We start from the raw sequence: 25,861 nt of genomic DNA, 5'->3' as shown, positions 1-25,861 counted from the left end.
TATTCATCCCACTGCTGCCACCATAAAACAATTTTTTCATGAAGCACTCATACAATGTGTCAAATGGTGACTTACAACATGGCTTACAGGTTATAGTAAGGTTTGTATCCCAGTTTCCTTTTTTTCTGGGACGCCCTGTAGAAAGCACATAATTTTCTATTTATTGAGTTTATACACATCCCGCCGCTGCCACACATTTTGCTCATTAAGTAATTATACAAATTGGCAGGTCACCTATTACACGACTTACAGGTTATAGTGTACATCTGCCATGTTCCGGCGATATGTCAGGGCCCTCCGGTAAGCCTCTTCAGCCTCTTGTATCCGACCTGCGGTCTTGTAGATGTTGGCCAAGTTTCCTAGAGCTGAGGGACAATGAGAATTCAAGACAGAGATAGTAACTTTGCAGTAGAATAACTGACCTCAGTGAGTAAAATGGAACATCAGTGCAATAGCTCCACCTAGTGTTGACTTATGGCACAATGTAGCAAAATTTAATGAGACAGGAAGTGCATCGACAAAGTCCTCTTAACTCTTCTACAACTTCATTTCATTTTTAACAAGGATTTTGCGTCAATCACACAAAATAATCATAATGCAAAGATTTACTCCAACATTTTCAAATCAAACTGAACATTGTTAGGAAATGACATAAGATACAAATATATCCCTTTTTCAAAGTTGTATGCATTCCTGAAACTGGATACAACTTTTTTCTCTTATTTTTCCTAGATTCTATTGGGCTCAGCATTGATAATGACTGCCTCCTTTTTCTAAAAAAAACCTTATCTATACATCCCTGTATATGTTTTATTCTCCTGATAATACCAATTTTCATCATTCTCTCTCTTTTGCTTTCCCTTCTTTTCCTCCAACTTTATCAAAATCTTCCATTTTTTCAACATCTTATCTTTCTTATACCGTTTTCATACTAGAGGCGAAGTGGAGTTACTCCGGAATAACTCCGGATTGAGTTTATACGCTTGTACTGCGGACCGACTTTAAACCCCCTTTCATATTGGCAAGCACCGCAGCGGTGTATCCGCAGTCGTTGCCATGGTTTCCAAGCGAGTTCGCGCAATACGTGTGGCGAGATCACAGCGATAAGCGCATACCGCATTTCCGGTGCGGAGTAACTCTGTTTGTAACCCTCTTCTCGAAGTGGGTTGAGTACTCCGCTTTGAATCCGGATTGAACTAATCTCAGAATTTTCATATTGCCCTCCAAAGTGGAGTGACTCTTCCTGGACTCCGGACTAACTCCACTTCGGCTCTCACTATGAAAGGGGTATCGGTTTAACCAACCACCTTGGTATAACATCAGGGCCCATAACACAAAGGTTAGCGATTAATCACCAATTTGTAAGAATGATTCTGATTGGTTCCCAGTCAGTCTACTGAGTCAAATGGGCATGCAAGCAGTGGCGGACCGTGACCCAGAGGAGACAAAGCATGGGGGGCACAGCATTGTTCACGGTCAATGCAGTGCCCCCCCCCCCACTGCTTTGTCTCCTCCGGGTCACGGTCCGCTTCTGCATGCAACGATAATTGTGATAGCTTATTTCATTTAAGGCATGTATCCATTCCAATTTTTTTTGGAGAAAAGACAAGGACTTTTGTGTTATTGGGCTTAGACTGTGAAGTTGATTTTGGACTGGAGTCACACGACAGCATCAAAATTTGTTGTTTTTTTTAAAAGAATATTGACGTTGACTGTAGTTGATTTGATTTCAGACTTGAATCAATTGAAAGTTTGGCTTACCTTTTGGTGGATTGACCTCAATGCCTGCCTTGTAGAGTACTTCTTCGGTCTGCCATTCTTGGTTCCTGAGAACGGTTTTAACACTGAAGAGACACAACTGCACCACGACCAACGCAACAAGGACCTTACGTCCCCAGCCGGAAAACCTCTGCCAGATCTGACTAGCGCCCTCTGCCAACAGCAAGCAGAAGCCGATGCTTGGTATGTAGAGGATACGCTCTGCGATGACGAAACCGACGTAGCAGAAAGCGTTCGTCGCAGGAAGGAAGGGAAAGATGAGGAACGAGGTAGCGACGATGATGACGTTGAGAAGCCGCGTCCGCTCGACGATGTCATCATCTGAGTAACTCACCGACCCACTGCTACTACAACTACTGCTTCTGGAGAAGCGACGCCCGCACCGCTCGGGACTACAGGAACAATGTCGCGAGTGCCGCTTCCGTATAATATCGCAACCGTTGCTGCGTTGGTAGGAATTATTGTTCTCTTTTTTGGCAGGTACTGGACTCTTCTTTGTGTGGCCATTGCGTAATGACTTTGTCTCTTTCCCATTGCTCTTTTGCGTAAAACCATTGCACAAAGACGTGTGTTCAAGATATTTAAAGCTACCTGACCCACCAGTGTCACTTTTACAAGGCACATGTTTTAATCTCCCATTACTTTGTGAAGTCAATTCATGGAGATTGTCTAGTTCTTTAAAACAAAGGTATCCAAGCATCGCCAATGTCACATACAGCTCAATGCTCCATAAATTTCGCAAATCTGTTATCGTTTGTATAAGTGGTATGGACTCCATCGACCAATCAAAGCTCAGGGATTTTGGGTACATCAGCATCCACGCATTGTATGCTGGGAGATACAGAAACGTCAAAGTTCTTGTAAGAAAACTTGGTGAAACAGACGCCGGGTTATCGGCAGGAGCGAAAATCGGTGGCTGCAGGCCTGTTGCGTAGAAACGTAAGCCAAGAAGAGCACCCCCTAGAGTCGCTTGTAGCAGAAGGGATTGCCGTAAATGACAGAAGTCAGCCTGTGAAAAGATATAAGAGAGGAAACACAGAGATTTACCATTTAAGAATAATTTACCAATGGATCTTAGAAAATTATATCATCACTAGAGATTTTGAAATCTAAACTGAAGTCTTATCTCTCTAACATCATTTCTTGGCACTATGGTGCTCATCCATTCGTATTCTTTCTATTTTTCTCGTAGACCACAAAATAGATTATTTCTAGATGAAACATGGAAGTCCATGACAGAAATCACTACAAAAATACCTATATTAGTTTTATTATCATGTTGTGAGGTCTTGGTGTGCTCATTTAATTACAATGTAGCATCCATAAAAACACAGTTGAGAAACTTTATTCGCCTACACACTTGGCAATGACAAAATTCAATTTCATTCAGTTGGATGTTATAAATTTATAAACTTTGTCTGCCAGTATAATATGGTATGTTGCTGACTGATAAGGACTTGACAAAGTAAAATTCAATAAATGTAATAAATGCCACTGACATAATCTAATATGTGATGTATTCCACTATGACCTTGCCAAATTGGCACTTTGTGTATTTCTAAGAATGTTACATTTCATATTAGTGATGAGTAACATGTTTTGACAGTAAGACCAGATAATACATGTACATGATGTTTATTCTCTAAATGTTTGGACTTTTTCTGTACATCCATGGCATGGACATCAGCTTGAAAAATCAAGACATCAACAAAAGAAAAGAAATCAAATCTTGGTAAACATTTGAAGCTGGCAAAACTTCTTCTTTTTTTTTTTTGGGGGGGGCTGTTTGTTTTATAGAATAGCAAACACATGACAATGAAAAGATATAGGTCAACAACAATACAAATTATACCGACAGACAAGAAAATGAGGACACATGTAAGTTTAAAAGATTTATTCTGGGAGATTCATGGCTTAAAGAACATATATTCTGGGGTGTTTGTGCGACTGGTGAACATCTCTATAATGTAAACTTATTATGTTCCTTTCGTGCATTCTTCATTCTTTGTTACATCATCATCACCCTGGCAACACATGCCAACAAGCCCTCGACAACCAATAACACAGTCTCCGCGTTTAGTCTCGCGATTAACTACCTAAGCAGATTTTGTTTGGCAGACACTCCCCAAAGTTTGCATGCCTGTTAGTAATTTGCCAATCCAAATTGCATCTTTTGACAAGATCATCCGGACCTATTTTTGCTGACAGTTGAACAGATGTGGTCCAGGTGCAAGAGAAAAAGATGGAATGATTTAAAAACTTGATTTTTGTTGTTGTTGAATGTCAAAGTCTTGCCATTTATAAAGTGCAAGTCAATTATTATCATAACAATGTATAATGTGCAATCAGAAAAGAGAATTTTTATAAGAATTTTTAATGACTGTTCCCTTAGTGAACCCCCCCCCCCCTCGTTCCAAAATGAAATGACTGTAATACTCGTATGTAGTCCGTTATGATTATCTAATGTATATAGAAAATTCAATTGTGACACATGCATCATCCCTGCTAGAAAGAGAACAGTGTTGCACAATGTGATCGCAGTGTGTTCACATAGTCAACGATGTGAAAATATTCATCATTCATACTGTTAAAATGCTCATATTCAACAGTGTGAAGATATTTTCACACTGTGGACACTTTGACAGTGTGACTGTTCACAGTGTGTTCACACGGGCGATTGTGCGAATATGAGATTCACATAGTTAAAATGCTCAAATTTAACGGTGTGAAGGTGATTTAATATCATATTCCACTCTGTGAACACACTGTGGCACACACTGCAGAAAACTGTGTTCCTTCCAGTAGGGATAGATTGATACTGATAGATAGATAGATTGGTAGATAGATAGATAGATAGACTGATATATAGATAGATAGACTGATATATAGATAGACTGATAGATAGATAGACAGACAGACAGACAGACAGACAGACAGACAGGTAGGTAGGTAGGTAGATAGATAGATAGATACATGTAGATAGATAGATAGATAGATAGAAAGATGTAGATAGATAGATAGATAGATAGAAGAGTTGTTCCCCCTTATCTTTTGAAGTTCACCACATAAGTTTAGCAGCATTTTTCCGGCGTAGGGTTCTGAGCATGAGAATTGACCTCTGACATCGTTCAGCAGCAAAACAAGTCATAATGTAATAAAGTTATAGAGGAAAATGACTGAGGATTGTGTCACTCGCTTGACCACAAGACACAAGGAAGAAGACAGACAGATTACAAAATGGTTTTGGAAGTGCCAGGCAAAACTGATTCCCGGTATAGCTAAAGAAATAAAGTGCAAAGCTGAAAGTGAAATCACAGGTGTCGCAAGTGTCACTTGCTGAAATTATTCATCCGATTAGTTTGGATTTGAGCAGCCATACCCACCACTAAAAGGAGAAATCTTCTGTCTTAGATGTTTCTATCTTCTATGTCCTTGTCATTTCTCAAAAAATGAAATTAAGATGGAGACTAGCCTGAATTATTGCTGGGATCTCTAGGATATAGCTAGGAGAGCTAAAAAAATCCACCCCTCCCATCAAATTTTTAAAAATGGAACAATGAGCAACCAGATCATGCATGCATAATGCAATAATTTGAGACTATTTTATCATCAAGAAACTAGTGTTATAGTTTGGTGGAATCAATCAGAAAGCCCTGATTATCAACGCCTATTCATATGACAAATCTACCTGGATTTGGAATATTAGGTTGAATTTATTTTCATTTCCAAGCCTTCATGAGGCGGCAAGGAAGCAACATTACAACCAGCTGAACTTTCCATTCTTCTTGGATATGTAATCTTGAGATGGAAATGTTCAATGGTGGATCCATGACCCCACATTGACATCCATTATGCCTTGTGAAAAGTGGGTGGCAAATTTATGTCAAAACCGCTTCTCATGTTGATTTAGGAATCTAATACAGAACATTTCACACTGTAGGGTTGGAGGGGTAGATGGTTGCCTACAAATTTTCTCGTTAGAAGAGAAGGCATGCAGTAAAGCCTCTCCCCCCCAAAAAAAATCTATATATAGGCCTATATATTTCCAAGTATAATTTGATCATATGGGTTCGTGAATCATCATCATCACTGTCGGTAAGTTGCAATTAATACCCCCATCATCACCATCATCACCATCATCATCATCACCTCCATCATCATCATCATCATCACCATCACCATCATCATCATCACCATCATCACCATCATCACCATCATCATCATCATCACCATCATCATCACAATCATACCATCATCATCATCATCACCATCATCATCATCATCATCATCATCATCACAATCACCATCATCATCACCACCATCATCATCATCATCATCACCATCATCATCATCACCATCACAATCATCATCACCACCATCATCATCATCATCACCATCATCATCATCATCACCATCATCATCATCATCACCACTATTATCATCATCACCATCATCTCCTAGAACCTGACATTATTTTCAAGTCTTCTGGTCCATCATGTCTTACAGTATGTCTTTACTCACATGATAGTGACAACTGTCAGTTAGGAGTTCATTTTTGGTAAATTATCTCATATTCATTAGAACATTAATATCCCTAATAAAATTATGATAATACACAACAAATTGCATTCTTTCAACATTATTGATGATCGCAAACAGCAAGACATGCAGTCAGCTCAATAATCAACATAACTACGGAGTCTTCTACCAGTCATGACGCAGTGCTTGCATAGCAAACATCCAATACATTTCTACAGAAGCTCGGGTTCACGGGTCATGTGTCAGAGTTCAAATCAGCTCTTGACCTTTGACCCTAGAATGTAATCCAGCAGCTTGAGTGGATTATTGGCAGTGTGTGCAAATATTCAAAGCTGAACTGAGAGAGAAAAAATGATTTATGTTTATTGATATGAATCTATCCATATTTCTGTATTTCTGTTTTAAGGTAATACTATTGAGAAAGAAATTCAACAATATCCAACCAAAATCAATTGTTTCATCAATAACTAACACTTCTCTCACTTTTTCTTTCTCTCATTCTCATTTTCGTTTTATACACTGTACTTACGTTATTTAGTGGTACACCATAACCATTTATTTACTTTTCTTGTATAGTCATATTGCTTGCAATGTATATTCATTTGTATTGATTTGTATGGTTATCATTTTATATCTGTGTAATTATTTCTTATCTTGTATTGAGTTGAGAAATGAAATAAAACTTGAACTTGAACTATGAATATGAAATGAAGATCGTTTTCCAAGTAATACCATAAAATCTAAGTTCCTAAGTTGCAAGAGTTATTATTGTACATTGGTATATTGTTGCATACTTTTGCTTTATAATTTTTTAAATTTTTGTTTTGTTATATTTACAATGACAAATGAGAAAGAAACTAAACAAAAAAAAATGGGATTGTTAACACATTGTCTCTTCACTTTATGGGATGATAATTGATACAGAATAAAGTCACATTTTCACCTAAAGTCAGAGAGCTACATATTTTGCCGCTGGAATCTTGCAAACATCTTTTCATCGCTAATTTCCACATTTCATCACAGTTGCCAGAAAGATGCCCCAAAGAACGTTGACAAGAATCCTGCTACAGAAAGCATAATGCAACTTTCCCACTGCCCAGTGTCTTGTGTTTGTGACAAAATGCTGAGATTAGAGATGAAAAGACGCTTGTTTTACTTATTAGTTATTACAGATGAAGATATTGCACTACATCAGAACACCAAGTTGCCAAGGACTATATTTAACTCTACACAGAAAACAGAGCATCTTTGTTTGTAATTTCAAACTGGAATGGGCGCCATTTACATCCTTTAACCTTTGGCAAAGATCCTGATTGCTTCAACATGATTCATGTTCACATTTACAGCTATATTCTTGAGGACATTAATGGTACAAAATAGAGAAACACAGTGTGAAACATGAATGAATGTATAGTGTGAACATGCCAGACTCTTGCCAAAACATTAAGAATCAGGAGTGCAGTGGTCGAGTGGATAGGTGTTCCAGCACTGATCTAAAAGGTTGGGGGCTCAAACTGCCATCACAAATGATTATGTCCTTTGTCAAGGCGATAATTCATAATTGCCACACTCAACCCAGGTGGAGAATATAGCATCATATAGTTAGGTATCCATCTTACTAATCTGCCATACTTATTATGGTGGAGAATAAAATCTTACAGAGACGAATGATTGCCAATTGCAATGTTATCATCACTATTCTTAATACTCTACGTACAAGTTCTACAACCCAAAGCAAATGTTTACCATACTCAATGTTTCCATGGCAACATATTTTTCCCCTTTAAGTTATAGCTAAATTAAGTATATGATGTGAAAAGGACTTGCAAGGCGTGTTTGCAAAAAGATCAATGACCTTTAAAGGGGGAAGAGAGCATCCTTGCTGGCTTCCAGGTGAAAGGCATGGAAAAACACATCATAGGGCCGTCTGCACCAGCCCAAGATTTCAAATTAGCGTGCTATTTCTGATTCGGCAAATTATCCTGATCTGAACAATCTCAAGATTATTTGTAATGGAGACAAAATTATCGCGATAGTTCATATGATTAATCTCGAGATTGCAATCCCAAGTCAGCTTGGGATTATTTGCAAAATAGCACGCTACTTTACAAATTATCCCGCTAATTTGCAGGTGCAGACGCACTTGGGATTATTCCCGGCGTCACATTATAATGCATCGATGCCTCAAATCTTCTTGCGATGGTGGAGACCGGGTTTCTTAAATCTCAAGATTAATCGTAAAGAGGGCAGATTGGGCTAAAATGTTGAGATTGAGCAAACTCGGTCTGGTGCAGCACTGCATCATCAGAAGATCTTGACTTTATCACTTGTCTTGGACCGTCATTAATGAGGACAGGGGTCGGTTTCATAAAGAACTCTCAACTGTTTTAACTTTGCCAATATGGCAAATACATGGTAGCAGATCTCAGCAGCCAATCAGAATTGAGGTTCCCATGGAAATTACAAAAATTGAAGAAAAAAATACCATAGATGTAACTCTTTATGAAACAGGGACCAGGACATCACTAACAATTCTTCAAAACAGTTTTAAAATGTATTTCTTTAATACCCTATGTTGTTTTGTTGAAACCTGTTTCCTTATGAAATGTTCCTTTGTATCACATGCTTGCATATATGTACTGATTTGCATTCACTGCAACAAGAGTTGCATTAAAACTAATTGTTTCATTATGTTATGAGAATACTGCTATTGTGACATTGTAAATATGATGTTGTTCAGGATTAACATGTTATTTATTCTATTTATCATACATCAATTCATTTATATTTTACTTACATGTAGCATCATTGCAGCCTTCTATAAAAGTATTTTGTTTTAATTGTTTTCATTGATGTCTTCTTTATCTTTATCTTTAAATCATCATGTTACTCAATAAGTATCTTTTACTAAAAATTGATGGAAATAGATGAATAAATAAATGAAAATGAATAAACTGGGATATCATAAAAACTCTACAGAACAAATATCTATTAGACTTTCTTCCTATTCTATAGCCTATATAGGAAGGAGCTCTACCTTCCCATTGCCTGGGAAGGCATTCTGTTGCACCCATCACAAAAGTGCAAAGTGATCACCTGACCTCATTTAAGGAATCACATGACCTTATTTTGTTTTAGCACCTGTTCCTCTAAATGGGTAAGGATTTTTCAAATCTGTTTGAACTTGACAGCGAGAGAAATATTGGGGCTGGGGTACATGAGTTAGACCCCCTTGGAAAGCACAGCCTCATCGATCTGGGAGAGGATTGCTATTTGCCATATGGATGTACAGTGAGTAAATTTGTTTTGTAAAAATGCCAATAAAAAGAAATCGGTTCCAAACTTCCAATATCAGTTCCGATAATACCAAGCAATCTATCATACTACTTTTGAAAATTATACTTTTCATTTGGCTCTTGATTAGATATTTTTGTAGTTAATATCACTTTACATCCTGAGGCCTAGATGTTTACTGATCTATGCAGTGTGGGCCTACCATATTCAGATTATGTTTCAATGACAGGCAAATACAAATCCTCTACAATAAAAATAATCTTTGTCTTCATGATCTTGGAGTCTATAAAAGAGTTGCTTTTATTATTCAAGAGTGTCAATGTTTGGAAAGACATTTCCTGAAGCCTAAAACTAAGGAAACAGTCCTTGCTTTTTTGTTTAAACATCTGTTGTACAAGGTAAACTAATAATATTATGAACTTGTTTGAAAGGATAGAGGAAAGGAGGTGTAGGAAATATAAAAAGGATGCAAGGCAATATCGGCATCCGCAGCGTCCTCTGAATATCATTTAAAGTTTACAGAGTATCTTCTTAAAGTAACTTCCGTCACATAATAACACACACCAGATGAGGCTTTGATATCTTTTTCCATCATATTCGCAATTCTCAGACGAAAAATACTAAACTAGTCAATTCTCAGTTGTTGTTTTTTTCTGGGACACACTGTATGGATAGAACTTGGCCGTTGTCATCAAATTAAATGGTTAATGAAATTAAATTAACTATTGACTTAAGTGCCATCGACACTGACAGCATTCCCAGCTTGGCAAGCAATCAAATAATCATAGGAACGCGACACACTGTCAAGTATACCAGATGAGTATGATGAAATTATTAGTGAAGTTATTCCTCAGGCAATGTGAAAGTGATGGGTTATTAATTGAAGACAAGGTCTAATGATAATGATGTTATCTTCTTTTATAAGCGCATATACCATATGATGTTTATATTATTTTTCCATATTTTACACCATTTGTTATGCAAATAAAGTCCTCAAAATTTACATAAATTAGTATGACACAATCTCTGAATCTTGGAGAAAGCTCTAAAACTGCCTTGAAAGAGAAATGCCAGTAGTTGCAGTAAACACTGATTTCATGAGAAAGTCTGTAAAACCAGGCTTATAATTGTCAGTATATCATCGAGGATCTAGATCTGGTGCAGTCACATAAACTGAACTTTGTGAAATCTTGAAATCTACGCTGAAAAATATTCACACAGAAGATCACCAACACAGATAAGCGCACGTGGGACAGTGTATTATTATTGCTCCGAATGTCGTGCCCGACGCTTGACCCGAATCCGGCCCAAATCCTGTGCTTATTTGCTAATTTCTCAGCAATTGCGCAATTTCTTCCAGAATCCTTCAGCACATATTCTTTATTTATACAAACAGACACTTTGGTGGTCATTTCATTGGATTCTTTACAAACTCATTTTGATATCGTTACCAAAACTGCGATTTACCTCTAAACTTCATGTTGATGGATAATTTTTGCTTTTATTGCAATGGGTTTTCCCCAGGGTCTGTTTTTATCATGAATTTAACCTTTTTTCAGTGTTTTTTATACTCCTAGCCAATAATGGATAGAATAACATTAAGGTCTTTCCAGCCTGACACAGTACATACACATGGGAATTATATCATGAATCAATTAATTCATTTGCATCAGAAGACGTTTCCTGAAAGGCTCAGACAATTTTCCAGATACGATATCACTTAATAATGGCCTTTGATGGAAGATCCTTACAGACATTTGCAAACACATCTTCAAGACAAGCCTAATGAATTTGTCGGTTGAGTAATTAGCATGGTGATACAAGAAGACTGGCTTTCTAAGGCAAGGACTAACGAAGTATGGGATGCTTCGATCAAAAAGAAAAATTGTTTGAAAACATGAATTTCCTGAACGTGTCTTGTCAGTTTCAAGGATGGACTGGATAAGTATCAGAGATCATGTTTTAGATCAAAAGTTTCCCCTTTATTACAAAAATTCTTTTGAAAATTCAAACACATGACCTAAAAGAATGAATCTTCTTAAAAAGATACCAAAAGCATGAAATTTGGTCAATAAGATCAGCAATGGCGGAATAAAGAGGTGTTTTGGTCCGCACCAAGCTCATCAACAATGCAAAAACCCTCTAGTCATGAATATCACTTGGATAAAAGAAGCTACTTTTTCAGGGCTTGCCAACTGACTGTGAACCAGTGAAATTCAAGTTTGACTCTAGCTGGTCCACCAGGTCATGATCAAGCCAACCTAAAGAGGAGACAGCATATGGAGCTGAATACAGAGGGAGAAGAGGAACACCAAATGGATGGAGAAAAAAAGCAGAAGACTGAATATGGATATAAAAAGGGAAATAGATGAAAAGGTAAATAAAGAATGAGAAAAGTGAGAAATGATACAATGTTGGCAACTCTGCATGGTCAGATTGGCAAAGGATGGACCGACGGGGACATGATAATAAATAAATGGTAGAAAAAGACATTGAAATACTTTGTAAAGGGACCAAATCATGCTTCAGACAAATTTACACAGACAATTAGAATTGGTGATCAATGTGATTAAATCCATATAGATATATTAATTATGAAATTGCAGCATTGAATGGTAAACGGCACATTAAACTTGTTCATATTTTCAGATTGTAGGCTTTATAAGACTTTTGTTTGTTAAGTTGAATAAGCCTTTAACGTCCTGGCACACCTGCATATAAAAATGAAAAGATCAGCCAACTCAAAGGGTGGGATGTGGGCTTCCGTTAATAACTTCCGACTGCCAAATTTAATCCCCAATCAGAGCGGAAATATGGTGATTGTTATCAAAACTTGAACTTCAGCTAGCGCTTGCTTTCAGAAAAATGAGGTGAAAATGGAGTGTTAGGTTCATCTAGGCGCTGGGATCGGATAGAAAATTCTCATTTTCTAATTTATATTTATCAGGTAAAATAATTAATGAAAATAGTAAATAAAAGGCAAGTATGTATTTCCTGTTATAAGTTATATTGATGATATTGTGGGTTGATTTAAGACTTATTTTACTTTCAGCCAAGAATTAACATGCTAAGGGTGTGGGGAATATATATTTAAATGTAGCATAATCCATTGGGCTAGTTTAAAGCTATTTTTTATATGAATTTGGGGAGGATAAGATGAATTTCTTATGCTTCTTTGAAAAATAGCACCTCAAAATAATGCACAAAGTGTAAATACTACATACGATACCAGATACATGCAGTTTTAATGGTTAGGCCTATAATTTGCAGAGAATTATCAAAGATAAAATGGAAAGTTTGAAAGTTTCAATGGAAAATTACAATATCTGAAACCTTTAAATCTTCCTAAATATACTCCAACTTCTCCGAGACATTTTTTGACCTTGATAGATCAATATGGCCTTTGTCAATCCCCTCCACATGCCATCTATTGTAACTATTTATACTTGTATTGTTGTTATCTATGTATGTATTCGATTGTAATGATATTGCATGTTTTTACTCAATATGTGGAAAATAAAATTGAATTGAAAAAAAGTTTTTTCAGCAACATAGCCTCCAAGCTTGGAACGTTGCAGATCTTCCAGTAGCGTACCTCCTTCTAAGCAGAGAGGCCCATTACAAATTAATTGGTATGAACCATTATCACAGTATCATATGGCAAGGATGGAGGAGGGCCACTTACCCTCTCGACACCCACATGTCAGATGGAATCAAGCCAATGATACTTGATGCAAAAGAAACGTGTGAGATGATGTTACGGTCCTCTCGGTCCTCTTGGACCATTGAGGGCAAAGATGCTACTTCGGAATGGTAGATTTTGTGACGATAATTTGCTTTTATAGCAACACTATTAGTCAAAATCAATCAAACAACACTTGATGCATAGTTAGCTCCATGCTTGATGCAACAGAAAAGTGTTGTCAATGGGGCAAAAAGATCATTTCAGGCCGTAGAGGGCAAAGAGACTACTTCAAAATTACTGATTTTCTGAAGGTAATTTGTTGTTTTAGCAATACTTTTTAGTCAATTAAAACTGTTTGATACATGAGGCAAAAGGAGGATATGAGTCAATGGGTGCAAAATAATTGTTTCGGACCACAAGGGGGCAAAAAGACTACTTCAAAATGACTCATTTTGTGAAGATATTTTGTTGTCTTTTATCAATACTTTTATCAAATGATTCTTGAGGAAAGAGAAAAGTGGTGTCAATATAATAGGGCCAAACAATGTTCAGACCGTTAAAAATACTACATCCACATTATTGATCTGTGAAGGTATTATGCTGTATTTTATCAATACTTTTAATCAATCAATACTTCTCATCAATCAAAATACTTTAGGCAAGACGAAAGTGTTCGTCTATAAGGGGCAAAGCTAACAGCTTGGACCATTAGAGGGTTTCTTTTTAACTGCTTCTAGATGGCAAAGATACTACTTCTAAATAATTGATTTTTGTGAAGAAAGGTTGCTGTATTAATTTTATCAATACCCATAACCAACCCTAGTTTCACATTCAAATTTGATAAGTCCAAGATAGAATACAATAAGCTTGTTTTAAATTCTAAAACTTAGATCCATAGTTTTACAGATTTCCTCATTTTGGATGACCCAAGAATAAAAAATACATTTCCAGACTTAAGATTTATATACAGTGCGTCCCAGAATAAACGAAACCGAGATTTAGCGATCATTTATCATAACTTAATCATAAATATAATAGACAAATGACCTACCAATTTAAAGCTTAGAATCTCCTCTTTCATCTGATATTACTTAGGTTATTTCTTATTCACGCATGAGTGAGCAAAAACAATTTGAAAAAAGGATACCAAAACTCATTTGGCGGGGGGTATCTGGGTTTCAAAAAGAAAACCACATTTCTGAAAAGTTCAATATCTGCTCTTTAATTTGGTACCAAAATTACAGAAAATGGTCAAGAAATAAAAAAGTTCTGGTCATTTGAAATAAGGCTTGTATTTCCATAATTTCATGAGATAAACGTGTTTTCATCGGTTTCCTACAAAAGCTTTCGCATCGTGAACAAAAGATTTAATGCATGGCTGATCGTCAACAAAACAAAGTGTCGAGAGAGTTTGAAAGCCAGCCTGGAGAACCTCTTCATTTTATGAAATTATTGAAATTCAAGCCTTATTTCAAATGACCAGAACTTTGTTATTTCGTGACCATTTTCTGTAATTTAGGTATCAAATTAAAGAGGAGATATTGAACTTTTCAAAAATGTGGTTTTCTTTTTGAAACCCAGATACCCCCCGCCAAATGAGTTTTTGATATCCTTTCTTCAAATTGCATTTGCTCACTCATGCGTGAATGAAAATTAATCTAAGTAATATCAGATGAAAGAGGAGATTCTAAGCTTTAAATTGGTGGGTCATTTGTTTATTTTATTTATGATTAAGTAATGATAAATGATCGCTAAATCTCGGTTTCGTTTTTTCTGGGACGCACTGTATTGTTACACTTTTACTTATTTCTATGTATTATGCATTGTCCCATTCATCAAGCTTGTGCTTTCAGGTGCACCCTAATCATTTTTAACTCTATTTACAATGATCCTTATTCATGTATGGTTTGTATATATATTCATGTTTTAAATGATTAGATAAAATGAATTGAAATGAACAATTAAGTAAAAATTATTTTGTGAAGTAAAGTTACAGTATTTAATAAATATACTTTTAATCATTTTTTTTCTCATTTGAATTCATAAAGATCAAGATCAGGGGTAACAGGGTTGGACCCATTCTTTTGGATGTTTGAAAACCAAAAAGTGAGCAATTTCAACCATAAGGGGGCGAAAAGAACTCTAAAATCGTTGATTTTGTAAGGTAACTTCCTTATCAGAATATCTACAGCTTGGAAACGAGTGAACACAGAGAACATAACACAGTAACAAAGGTTGATGTACACACCCTCGAGATGCGTGATGTTTAGATTGCCAAATGTGAAATTAATTGATAATCTAAATGGAGATTTGCATTGCATTTCTTGGCTACCCATATCGGTTTATTGCCATTTCGTCCACTGCCATTTTGTCCACTACCCACATGGTCTAATATCATTTCGTCTACCATCAGTTGGTCCACTATCCACATGGTCCAATTACCATTTCGTCCAATCACCATTTCGTCTAATAGCCATTTCGTCTAATAGCCATTTCGTCTATTATCATTTGGTCTAATAGCCATTTGGTCTAATGGTATTTTTTGCCAATTGGTCCAATAGCCACTTTGTCCACTATCATTACGTCTATTCCCATTTGGTCTAATAGCCAAATGGTCTAAAGGCAAATGGTCTAATAACCATTTGGTCTACTTTCATTTCGTCCATGTTCCATTTGGTCTAACTGCATTTGGTCTACTATCACTTGGTCTAAACTCATTTCGGCTAACAATCATTTGGTCTAATTGCCATTTGGTCTAATAGCCAATATGTCCAATTGCCATTTTGGCTAATCACCATTTCGTCTAATATTCATTTCGTCTAATACGCATACTGGTCTACTATGCTGCACTAGCTCCCTCTACAACCCGAGTCGACTCTATTCGCGATTGTGGGCCTAATTAATTACCAATTCTCTTCAACTTCTTGATTTATTTTATCACTGTTGACTAGTGTTGTTCGTCATTGATTACTTTGCATTATGGAAGTGTTTTCCACCCAAAGGGGGAAGCAATGTGTGTCTTATCGAGGTTATATACACGATACGGGCGAGGAAAAACGGAATGGTATACTGGCGATGGCGAAAGGGGGCGCCAAAAAGGGGAAGGAAAGAGAGGAAAAGAAAAGGGAGAGAAAAAAAGAGGGAAAGGAGAAGAGAAAGAGAAAAAATGTGGGAAGAAAGAGAGAAGGAAAAAAAGGAAGAGGGAAGAGGGAGAAAGAAAAGGAAAAAAAGGAAAGGAAAACATCTCATGCTTCGCGCTCGCATTAATAATTTATTGAGATATGTATCCTGTACATAATAACAAAAGAAAAATGATTAAAATCTCCCATTTTTGAGATCTGAAAATAGGGAAACAGCTTCAGCTCTTGCTGCGCGCTCACATTTTTATTTATGATACATCCATCTCTTCTTGAATTCCTTCAAAAAATCCTTAATCTGTTACTTCTTTATGTCAATTAACCAACATTTTCGGCAATAATTGCAGTAATTGTTCATTTTAAGATAATTATGTATCCTGTATTACAGGGAGTGTTCAAAGTGTCCTGAAATATCATTTTTTTTTTAACTCGCCGTGCACATGTTTGTATATTCATTTCTAAACTGGATATATAGTGACGTGGATTGTCAATGTCTAATTCCTTCCTTCAGCTTTTTCTCGTCTCATTCACCGTTTTCTTTTCCCTCCTTCCCCTTTTCTCTTTTTTTCTCCCCCACCCTTTTCTCTTTTTGGGGGCCGTCAATAAGGAGGGGCGGACGCTTTGCCCTCCTCGAAATGCCTATGTATCCACTTTATGAATGCTTACAAACAGTCCTTAAAACGTCATTTTTCATGTCAGAATATCACAAATTTCGACCCGCGCTCGAATTGTTTATTTAGATGTGTATTATTAAGGTATTAAAGTCATTTCGCTCCCCTCCTCGGATAACGCAAATTATTTGTATTAGACGAAATGGCTATTGGACCGAATGGCTATTAGACTAAATGGCTATTGGACGATTTGGGAATTGGACGAAATGGTTAGTAGACGATTTGGTTGGTAGACGAACTGATTATTGGACCTAATGGTTGATGGACGAAATGACTATTAGACGAAATGGCAATTGGACGAGTTGATAAGTAGACGATGTGGATATTAGACCAACTGAAATTAGCCGACATGGCTATTGGACCAAATGAACGGTGGACGAACTGGTTAATGGACGATTTGGCATTAGACCAAATGGATTTAGACGAAATGGTTGGTAGACGAAATGGTTGTAGACGAATTGGCTATAGACTAACTGGCTATTAGACTAAATGGCTATTAGACGAAATGGTGATTGGACGAAATGGGTGGTAGACGAAATGTTGATGGACGAAATGGCATTAGACGAAATGAATGTAGACCATGTGGTGAGTGGACGGGATGGCAGTAGACGAATTGGCAATTTACCCCCATATCTATACCATACTTTAAAGGTCAAATCCCCCCCCCCTAAACATTTCATTTGAATAAATAGAGAAAAATCGAACTAGCATAATGCTGAAAAAATTTCATCAAAATCAGATGTAAAATAAGTTATGGCATTTCAAATGTTTGCTTATTTTTCACAAAACAGTGATATGCACAACTCAGTGGCATTCAAATGAAGCAGTTGATGATGTCCCTCACTCACAAATTCTTTTGTTTTTTATTGTTTGAATTATGCAATATTTATTTTTTTTACAGATTTGACTATAAGGACCAATTTGACTGAACCACATGGTATTAAACAATGCTAATTCTACATGTTCATGGAGGAAAATCGTTGTTTTACTTGACAATGAGAGAATTATATTTCGTATAATGAAATATCAAAGAAATAGCGAGTGGATGACGTCATCAGTCTCCTCATCTCTATACCACACAGGATATGCATATAACATCTTTGTGAAATTAAGCAAAACTTTAAAATGTCATTACTTTCTTATTGTACATATGATTTTGATAAAACTTTTCAGTGTTATGCTTGTTGAATTTTCCTCTTTTTATTCAAATCAAATTTTTGTTGGGTTGGACTTGTCCTTTACTTAACACCATAATTAAAAAAAAATAGGCTATGTATATATCTGGTACTCAGAATTGATGTGGTGACTTTCAAATAGAACTTTATTAGAATCAAGTTACAGAGAACGATGTAAACCCACCCTAACGCTAAGGCCCTTTACCCCAGGAGATGATTGGTCCATCAGCACTGGGATAAAGTTTGCGCTGAAAAGATTTCACCCTTGGCAGTCCTGACAATGGGGTAATGTTAGGAAGTAATCGCCCTGCTCTTTCTGGTTGCACTGCCCCTGCACGTACGCCAGCTACAGCACTGAAAGAGCCAATTAGGAGCTGTCTAGTTCAAACACGCATGGTATTGATCAAAGAAACTGCGATTGTTCTTAAGATTTGAATCTTGTCACATCTCTGAAGATTTGTGAGATAATGGGAGCATATCATGAAGAAATATCTATATGCTTTTCACACTGCACTTTTTTCATTAACCCCTGGAAATTGGTCGGGCTAAGGGGGGGTCTTAGCCCCACCAATTCCTCGGGGTTAAGCTTAGCCTGCTTCGTTTCCACTACGTTTAGCAAAGTAGGCTAGCACGGTAAAATAGTACAGTACTATCTGGTCCTGCAAAAAGCAGGATTAGCCGGCTTATTGTGGTGCTAAGAGATGCAGTGTGAAACGAAACAGGGCTAAGGAAAAGTGGGGCTAAGCATTAGCCAATCACAGAAGTCGAAATTGCACATCAATCGTGCTCTGCCTGGTAAAATCATCAATATTCATGAGCTGTGGGATAGTCCGGGGTAAAGGTGTTAACCGCGGCTAAGCAAATAGTATGGGGTTAGGAAAGACAGTGTGAATCGAAAAAAAGATAGTATGGGGTTAAAGGATAGTATGGAGTTTTAAGGAATGCAGTGTGAAAAGCATATAGGTGATTTTCGAATGACAATTGTTATAAGCTACTGAAATCCTTGAATCTGATCGGCTCAGAGCAAATTTGTCAGTAAAAATCCCAGACAGGATCCTACAAGAAACACTCCTATGGTCTTCAATAATTACCAAGGAGCTTGTTCTGTTGGAAGGTCCTTGCGTGGACTTCAAAGACAAAAGCTTAGCCAGCGACGAATAGGGAAAGTCGACTTGAAATGATTATAGTGTTTGAAAAATGCATGTACAATTGGAAGTGCTTTTTAAAGGTAAAATACTATCTAATCATCCACACTAAAAATAAATACCAGTTGTGGTAACAGTCTCAAAATGAGTTCGAAAAGAATCCACTGAAATTACCACCAAAGTGTTTATACGTATTAAATATGTGCCAAATAGCTCTGGAAGAAAATGCGTTTTGCTGAAAAAGCATAGAATTCCATTAAATGTCAGGTATTTTTCGAAGCAATATTCATACACTGTCCCACAAATGCTTTTCTGTGTTTTTGATCATCAAAATTATTGATTTTCAGCTAAGATTTCATGATTTTACAAAGATTAGTATACATTAATGTACCAGATCTAGATCTATGTATGTTAATATTTTGACAATTAAACTTGATTTAAAAGACTTTTTTATGAAATAGTTGTATGCTGCTACTACTGTCTTTTACCTTTAAACAAATTGTGACAATTTTCTCAGTTTGCAAATCATTTAATCTGAACACTATTGTTTTCATCTTAATTCCCCATTGCACCCAATTCTAAAACTGCTGTACTCAACACACGCAGTTTGTATAATAGCCTACCCAGAAGGTCTAAATCAATGATGTTCTACCCATTTTTTTTTCAATTTCCCAAAACTCTGATGTGTTTATTAACTAGGTCAAATTTGAAGACAGGCCATGTTATTAATCAGGTCATCTTTTATGTTTCCCCTGGAAAAAATAAGCCCCTCCGCCTTTCTAATAATTCAGTCACGATGGGGGCAACCTTTTGATGGATGTCAAAACGGTATACAAAGTAAATAATAAAACTCAAGAAAAGGTAAAATACTCTTTGACTAGACATTTAAGCATTTGAATAAAATATCTTTCAATATGTTTAGATCAATTTTATTTTTTTTATTTCAAATAATTGGATGATCGAAGAGATGGAGATAAATGTAAATGCATGGAGTCAGCACTGACGCTAAATGACAGAGTTCTTTTTAAGCGTAAAAAAAGTATGCCGTGATACCATGAACGGTTCCATCGAGATCTTTCGCAATCGGTTTCACCGCGAGAATCGCGACGCCTCTGCAGATTACTCCCGACAAGTACGCAGACAACACAAAAACATGGAACAATATTAACGACACGAACGTGGAGATGATGGATTTTAAAGAGAATATATTTATCAAAATGTTGCCAACTTGAAGCAGCGAGATGGATGACGTTATTGTTTTGTTTTTAATGTTAATCCCTTAGATTCTGTCAGACCTGGTAAAAAACATGAATATGGTTCTTTGTAGTGGTTTGTTCAGCCATTTTGTAAAATTTCTTTTGTAATTTATTTCTGAGATAACATCGGGGAAGCTTGTCTTTCCATGCTATTGTGTTCTTACACGTAGGCACATAACTCTTGGTCACGTGACTCTGGTAGTCTCATCTCCAGCTGTTTCATATTTTGCAATTAAATATGCCTATATGGGGATGGGTATATTCATTTGGTTTAGCCTCACGTGGCCAATGAGTTAAGAATCCTGACAGATTGTATGAAAACTTACAAGCTTTTTTTCAATTCATACACAAATTCTTCGGCAATTTCTCAACGTAACCAATCTTATCATATTTAGGACAGCATCATTGTTAAAGAGTTAGTTATAAAAATGAAAAAGATTATTTGTCTGCTATCATCATGGAATTTGCATACCAACATAGATCTAGTCTATAGAACTTACGACACAAATACTGAAGTCGTCAAATTCAGATATCAAGCATTAACGGGTACGTTTCTCATGGTAGGCTGTATACCCAGCTATGTATTAAGGAAGTGCAGCACAAAACACGTACACCAGTATTAACATTTATATTTGAAATAACGTTGAATTCTTATACAAATATTTTTTTCAACCACAAAAGTATTCAACATTCGTAACATATTATATTGTTTTTTCACTGAATGCTTTATGGTACATAAACTTTTATTAAGAATGAAATATTTTTATTAGAGCAGATCTTTATGTCATCTCAGCAAAATTGCAATTTATCTTGCTTCGTCTGCTCCTATACTCTACCCTGCAAAATGGATTCGACAAATTAATTCTAAAAGATATCATCTAATATTAATGCAGCATTCAAAATTTACGATATATACTTCAATATGATACAAAATTAATGTAGTTCACATACAGTTCAAAGTTATTCCTTACTACAAAATTTCAGAATCACACTCATAAATTTCCAATCATAAAAGCTAGCTTGAAGCACATGTGTAGGGTAAACTATCTTTGTCTGTTATTTTCTTTACATAAAAAAATGATGAGAGCCCTCCCCACTACTTAACCATATTGTCTGGTCCGGAATGAAATGATCTGAATTCAAAGCGAAGATGAGTACATATCAACAAAGAATCTATATGAATGATACAGCATTATCATGTATCTTTCTTTAATTTTGAAAGCACAACTAAATAAAGTCAAATCTCTATTCATTTTGCTGATTTATGAAATTGCATGGTAATAACCTTGCGGGCATACGGCTGGGAATGTGTCTTACAGTTCTAAGGGATTAAAACTTGTTCTTTCTCATTTCCTCAGAGTGAATTGATTTTACGACATTTCTTTTAATAAATAAATGGGAGAGGAAACAAATTAGCTAGGAGTTAAAAATTGACGGGAGTAGAGTTACCAGAACAGAATGAGTTGCGATCAAACGCACTCTAAAAATCAAACGCAACTAGGTCTATAGCCAATGAAATGCATGTATAAGGGACTTGCGATTAATTTGGTCGGTTAAATTCAAATGCAACTCTTTCGGCAACAGGCCCCCATGCTATAATGTCATATATACCATTCATATTCGACATTCATACTTGGAATATTGTTGTTCTTTTGATGAAAGATTTATTGCTTGTAACAACCATCTGAATTCATGAAGCACAGGAGTGGAATGACGGTGGCTCCACCAGGAGGGGGGGTTCCTGTTAGGGTGGGTTGAGGGAGGGAGTCAAACGAACAAACCCTTTCAAGACAACTGAGGGGGGGGTTCACAAAAGGGTGCAGTCACCCCCACTCCTGCTCCCGCTATCACAGACAATCAGTCATTGCCAAGTGAATTATGAGACAAAGCTTACAGTAGATATCAAAAAATTACTTTGAACTTTACTAGATCAGGTACAATTTCTGAGAATGAGTCAGGGCATAGCTTTTTTATAATTTCAATCTACTACTATTTATGGATATGCGTAATATATTACCAAGTGTACTATTCAAACTTGTACAAAAATATCAACAATCCCCTAAACTATTAATTTTAAACAAAGAAGATACTTGGCAAAATGGTTTTAATGGAAATGAAATATATAGAGGAATAGATCAAGATGTCATAATGGTTGCAGGGTTGCATTCACAAACTAAAATTGTTTTCTGAAACTTTAATTTTCAAGTTGCCAAATTTCATGGATGAAATTGAGAAGTAATGACTTCCTTAATTCATAAAGGCCTTCTTGTATGAAATCCTGGACTTTGGAGCATTAAGGTTCATCTTTTGGTGTCCATATTTATGAATATTTTTTAGCAATGCTTTATGGATTACACCTGTAGGTATATATGCAGCCCCACCTCTTTAACTGAATGTATATGAAAAGAAATGATTTCCTAACATTAGCTCAGCCATTTTCTATGTTTATCCTGGATTCTTGACTCCTATGCAAGTAAAAGAGGTTATTCTGCTTTTCATAAAGCGATCGACTATTACTTTGACCTAAGTGAGGATAATTACAGTGACTGCGATTGATGTGACATTTTGTGCAGGCCCCCTCTCATTGTAACAGTCAACTCCACATGATCCTAACGATTGTTCGCTCCCCACTTGAAAAATACACTCTAATCACATTGTTAATCCCATACACAGTGTTTGGTGTATTGTTGTTCTATGTGACCTTTATCTTGCATTTCATCAGGTGAACTTCATGGCACATTAGTGTTGTATTGTATCCCACCATCATAAAACTATTGATATTCTCTGGGTTAACCCCCTTTTCTTTGCTGAGATGGTAGAGGTGTTGAACCATATTGAGATCAGGAACAATCGCCTCACTTCGTGGCGGCGAAAAGAAGGGGCCTTTCAGAATCAGGAGGCGGGTTAAACGGTGCCAGGTACATGCTGGAAAGCCGTAAAATTCAAACATTACGGGACTGAACATACATTAAGCTTGAAAAATAATGACTGAAAGGAAAGGAAATGGAGTTTTAATTTATCATTTCATTTATCTATCTATAGTCAGTCTATCTATCTATTTATCCAACTATTTATTCATTCATTCATTTACTTTACGTTTTGCCCTATATATGTTGGAGAGCCATAAACTTTAAACTTAAAAACAATCATTTGAAGTGAAAAATAATGATTTAAAAGACAGAATCGAAGTTTCAATTCATCATTTGTTAAATGATTTATTCATCTAAGTTTTAATGTTTCATATATAGGGAGCCATAATCTTTGAAGTTTATGCCTTAATAACAGGACTGATCATGCATTTGAAGCAAAAAATAATGACTTAAAAGAAGGAAATTAATTTTATGTTTATCATTGATTTGGCATCTTCAGGAATCTTAGGGTAGTATTGATGTTCTGGGTGTGTCAGAATGGACTGTTGATACTCGGAGTATAATTCTCATCAATGACCCTTTTTCCTCCAAATCAATTAGTTCTCTACCATCAATTATTTGACCATCCATTGGTGACTATCCCTTTCAAGTTTACACACCTTTACCTATTCACTAGTGCCCTCCGGCTGCCAACAGATGCCCCCATTTTTATCAAAGGCTATTTTTTTTCTCTTTCAGATCTTGCTCAGATCATCCATCATTCCAATTTATGAATGGGCGAGGGATGATCTTATCTTTCACAAAGACTGCCCGCTCGCTTTTTCGCAATACAGTACGTCTCAGCCCAATATATACTATTGGAGGTACAGAAAAACATGGACTGCATAGTAATATTGATTTCCAGTACACATAGGCCTTTCAGCTATTGAGATTCTCTGTTTACTGCTGCAACAATACATCAGGATTTAAAATATGTAGGCTATATCAATAAATACTGTTAAACCTGTCTATGATCAAGGCTACCTAAAGACATGGAAAAAGTGGCCACTGAAGATGACTCAAAAAAGGTTCTAGAACATATATTCCCTACAAATGTGAGACAATTTTGCTGGCCACTACAGACAGGTTTTCCACTACATAGACAGATGGCCACTGGCTAAGTCAGCCTTGACTATTTTTTAAACGGTGATGTTTTTACTATACAATTAGAATTAAATCCCCCTGAAGGAACAATGTGAGTTCCAATGAAAGATTTGACTAGATTTTGGTAAAAATTACCAACATTCTAGTAACTTCAATAGTAGAATTCGGATATTTTGGAATAGAATCTACATTTTTGTAAGACAAGTAAGTGTCCCTCCAATACCCGAAAAAAGTTTTGATTTTCCTTCACGGGACGCCCCGAGAAAACAGGGTGAAAATGAGAAATACGTACCTTATAGAATATCTTTGGCAAGTCTCTTAAGCGCATATGATGAACAGCAAAGATCTCATAGGCAGCGTTTATTGCAACAACCATGATCCCTTGCTCCTTGGTAAATGTTGCACAAAACGTCATTACCGCACTGAGCACCAAGAAGACGACTCGTCTCCTTGCAACCGTCCTTCTAAAATGGTCATCAGTTTGTCCATCATCATCATCATGCAGGTCAAATGTCTTCTGATTCAGCTTAATAGAACTGCATGATTGTATGTAGCATATGAAGGATAGGAGCGTGAAAATGCAAGCACCGACATCTGCCCGGCCGACTACGCCGGCCACCGCCTCTGTATGGATGGGATGCGAGGCAAACAGCAATCCTGCGAAGAGAACGGAAGGGCTCCCTCTTAAAAATCGCCTCGCGACGTTGACGAAGAGACCTGTCGCGATCACATGGAGGATGACATTGGTGAGATGGTAGCCGAACGGGTCGAGTTCACCGAGTGCGTAGTTGAGACGAAAGGAGAGGACGCATAGAGGGCGATATGATTTGTGAGATCCGCTGTGCCTAATAGGCGTTCCCCAGAAGTCATCGGTCAGGAGCTGCGTAAGGGGCGTGTCTGACCTCAAGTCCTGGTTCTTGATTATTGCACGTCTGTAAAACATAAAAGAATAAATCACTGATTACTTATAAAAACAGTCTTTTTCAACTCATTATATTAAAGAAATACATTTCTTTTTGGATAATTCAATCAAAATAAATGCACTTATTTCTTGCTTTTGTGGACTGATTGTTACTTAACTTAAAATTTCATAAACCGGAATGACCAGATATTAACATATACACTTTGTATTAAGCAAAAACCAAAGACAATACAAATCATATTCTA

The 25,861-nt window shown here is 36.5% G+C and overlaps 1 protein-coding gene across 1 annotated transcript in view; it reads right to left on the bottom strand.

The window, feature by feature from the left end:
* LOC121405826 (protein O-mannosyl-transferase TMTC2-like) overlaps positions 1 to 25,652 on the bottom strand; it is a 32,845-nt gene extending 7,193 nt beyond the window's left edge. The window contains exons 1-3 of the mRNA XM_041596791.1: positions 24,987 to 25,652; positions 1,762 to 2,788; positions 251 to 365 (exon numbers count right to left, since the gene is read on the bottom strand). Of these exons, the coding sequence (XP_041452725.1) occupies positions 251 to 365; positions 1,762 to 2,788; positions 24,987 to 25,637 (1,793 nt within the window). The 5' untranslated portion in view covers positions 25,638 to 25,652. The remainder of the gene's footprint in view (positions 1 to 250; positions 366 to 1,761; positions 2,789 to 24,986) is intronic.
* Positions 25,653 to 25,861: the final 209 nt, after the last annotated feature.

Source organism: Lytechinus variegatus, chromosome 19 (genome assembly GCF_018143015.1).
Source record: "Lytechinus variegatus isolate NC3 chromosome 19, Lvar_3.0, whole genome shotgun sequence".
NCBI classification, from domain to species: domain Eukaryota; kingdom Metazoa; phylum Echinodermata; class Echinoidea; order Temnopleuroida; family Toxopneustidae; genus Lytechinus; species Lytechinus variegatus.
This window is presented reverse-complemented; position numbering and strand designations above follow the sequence as displayed.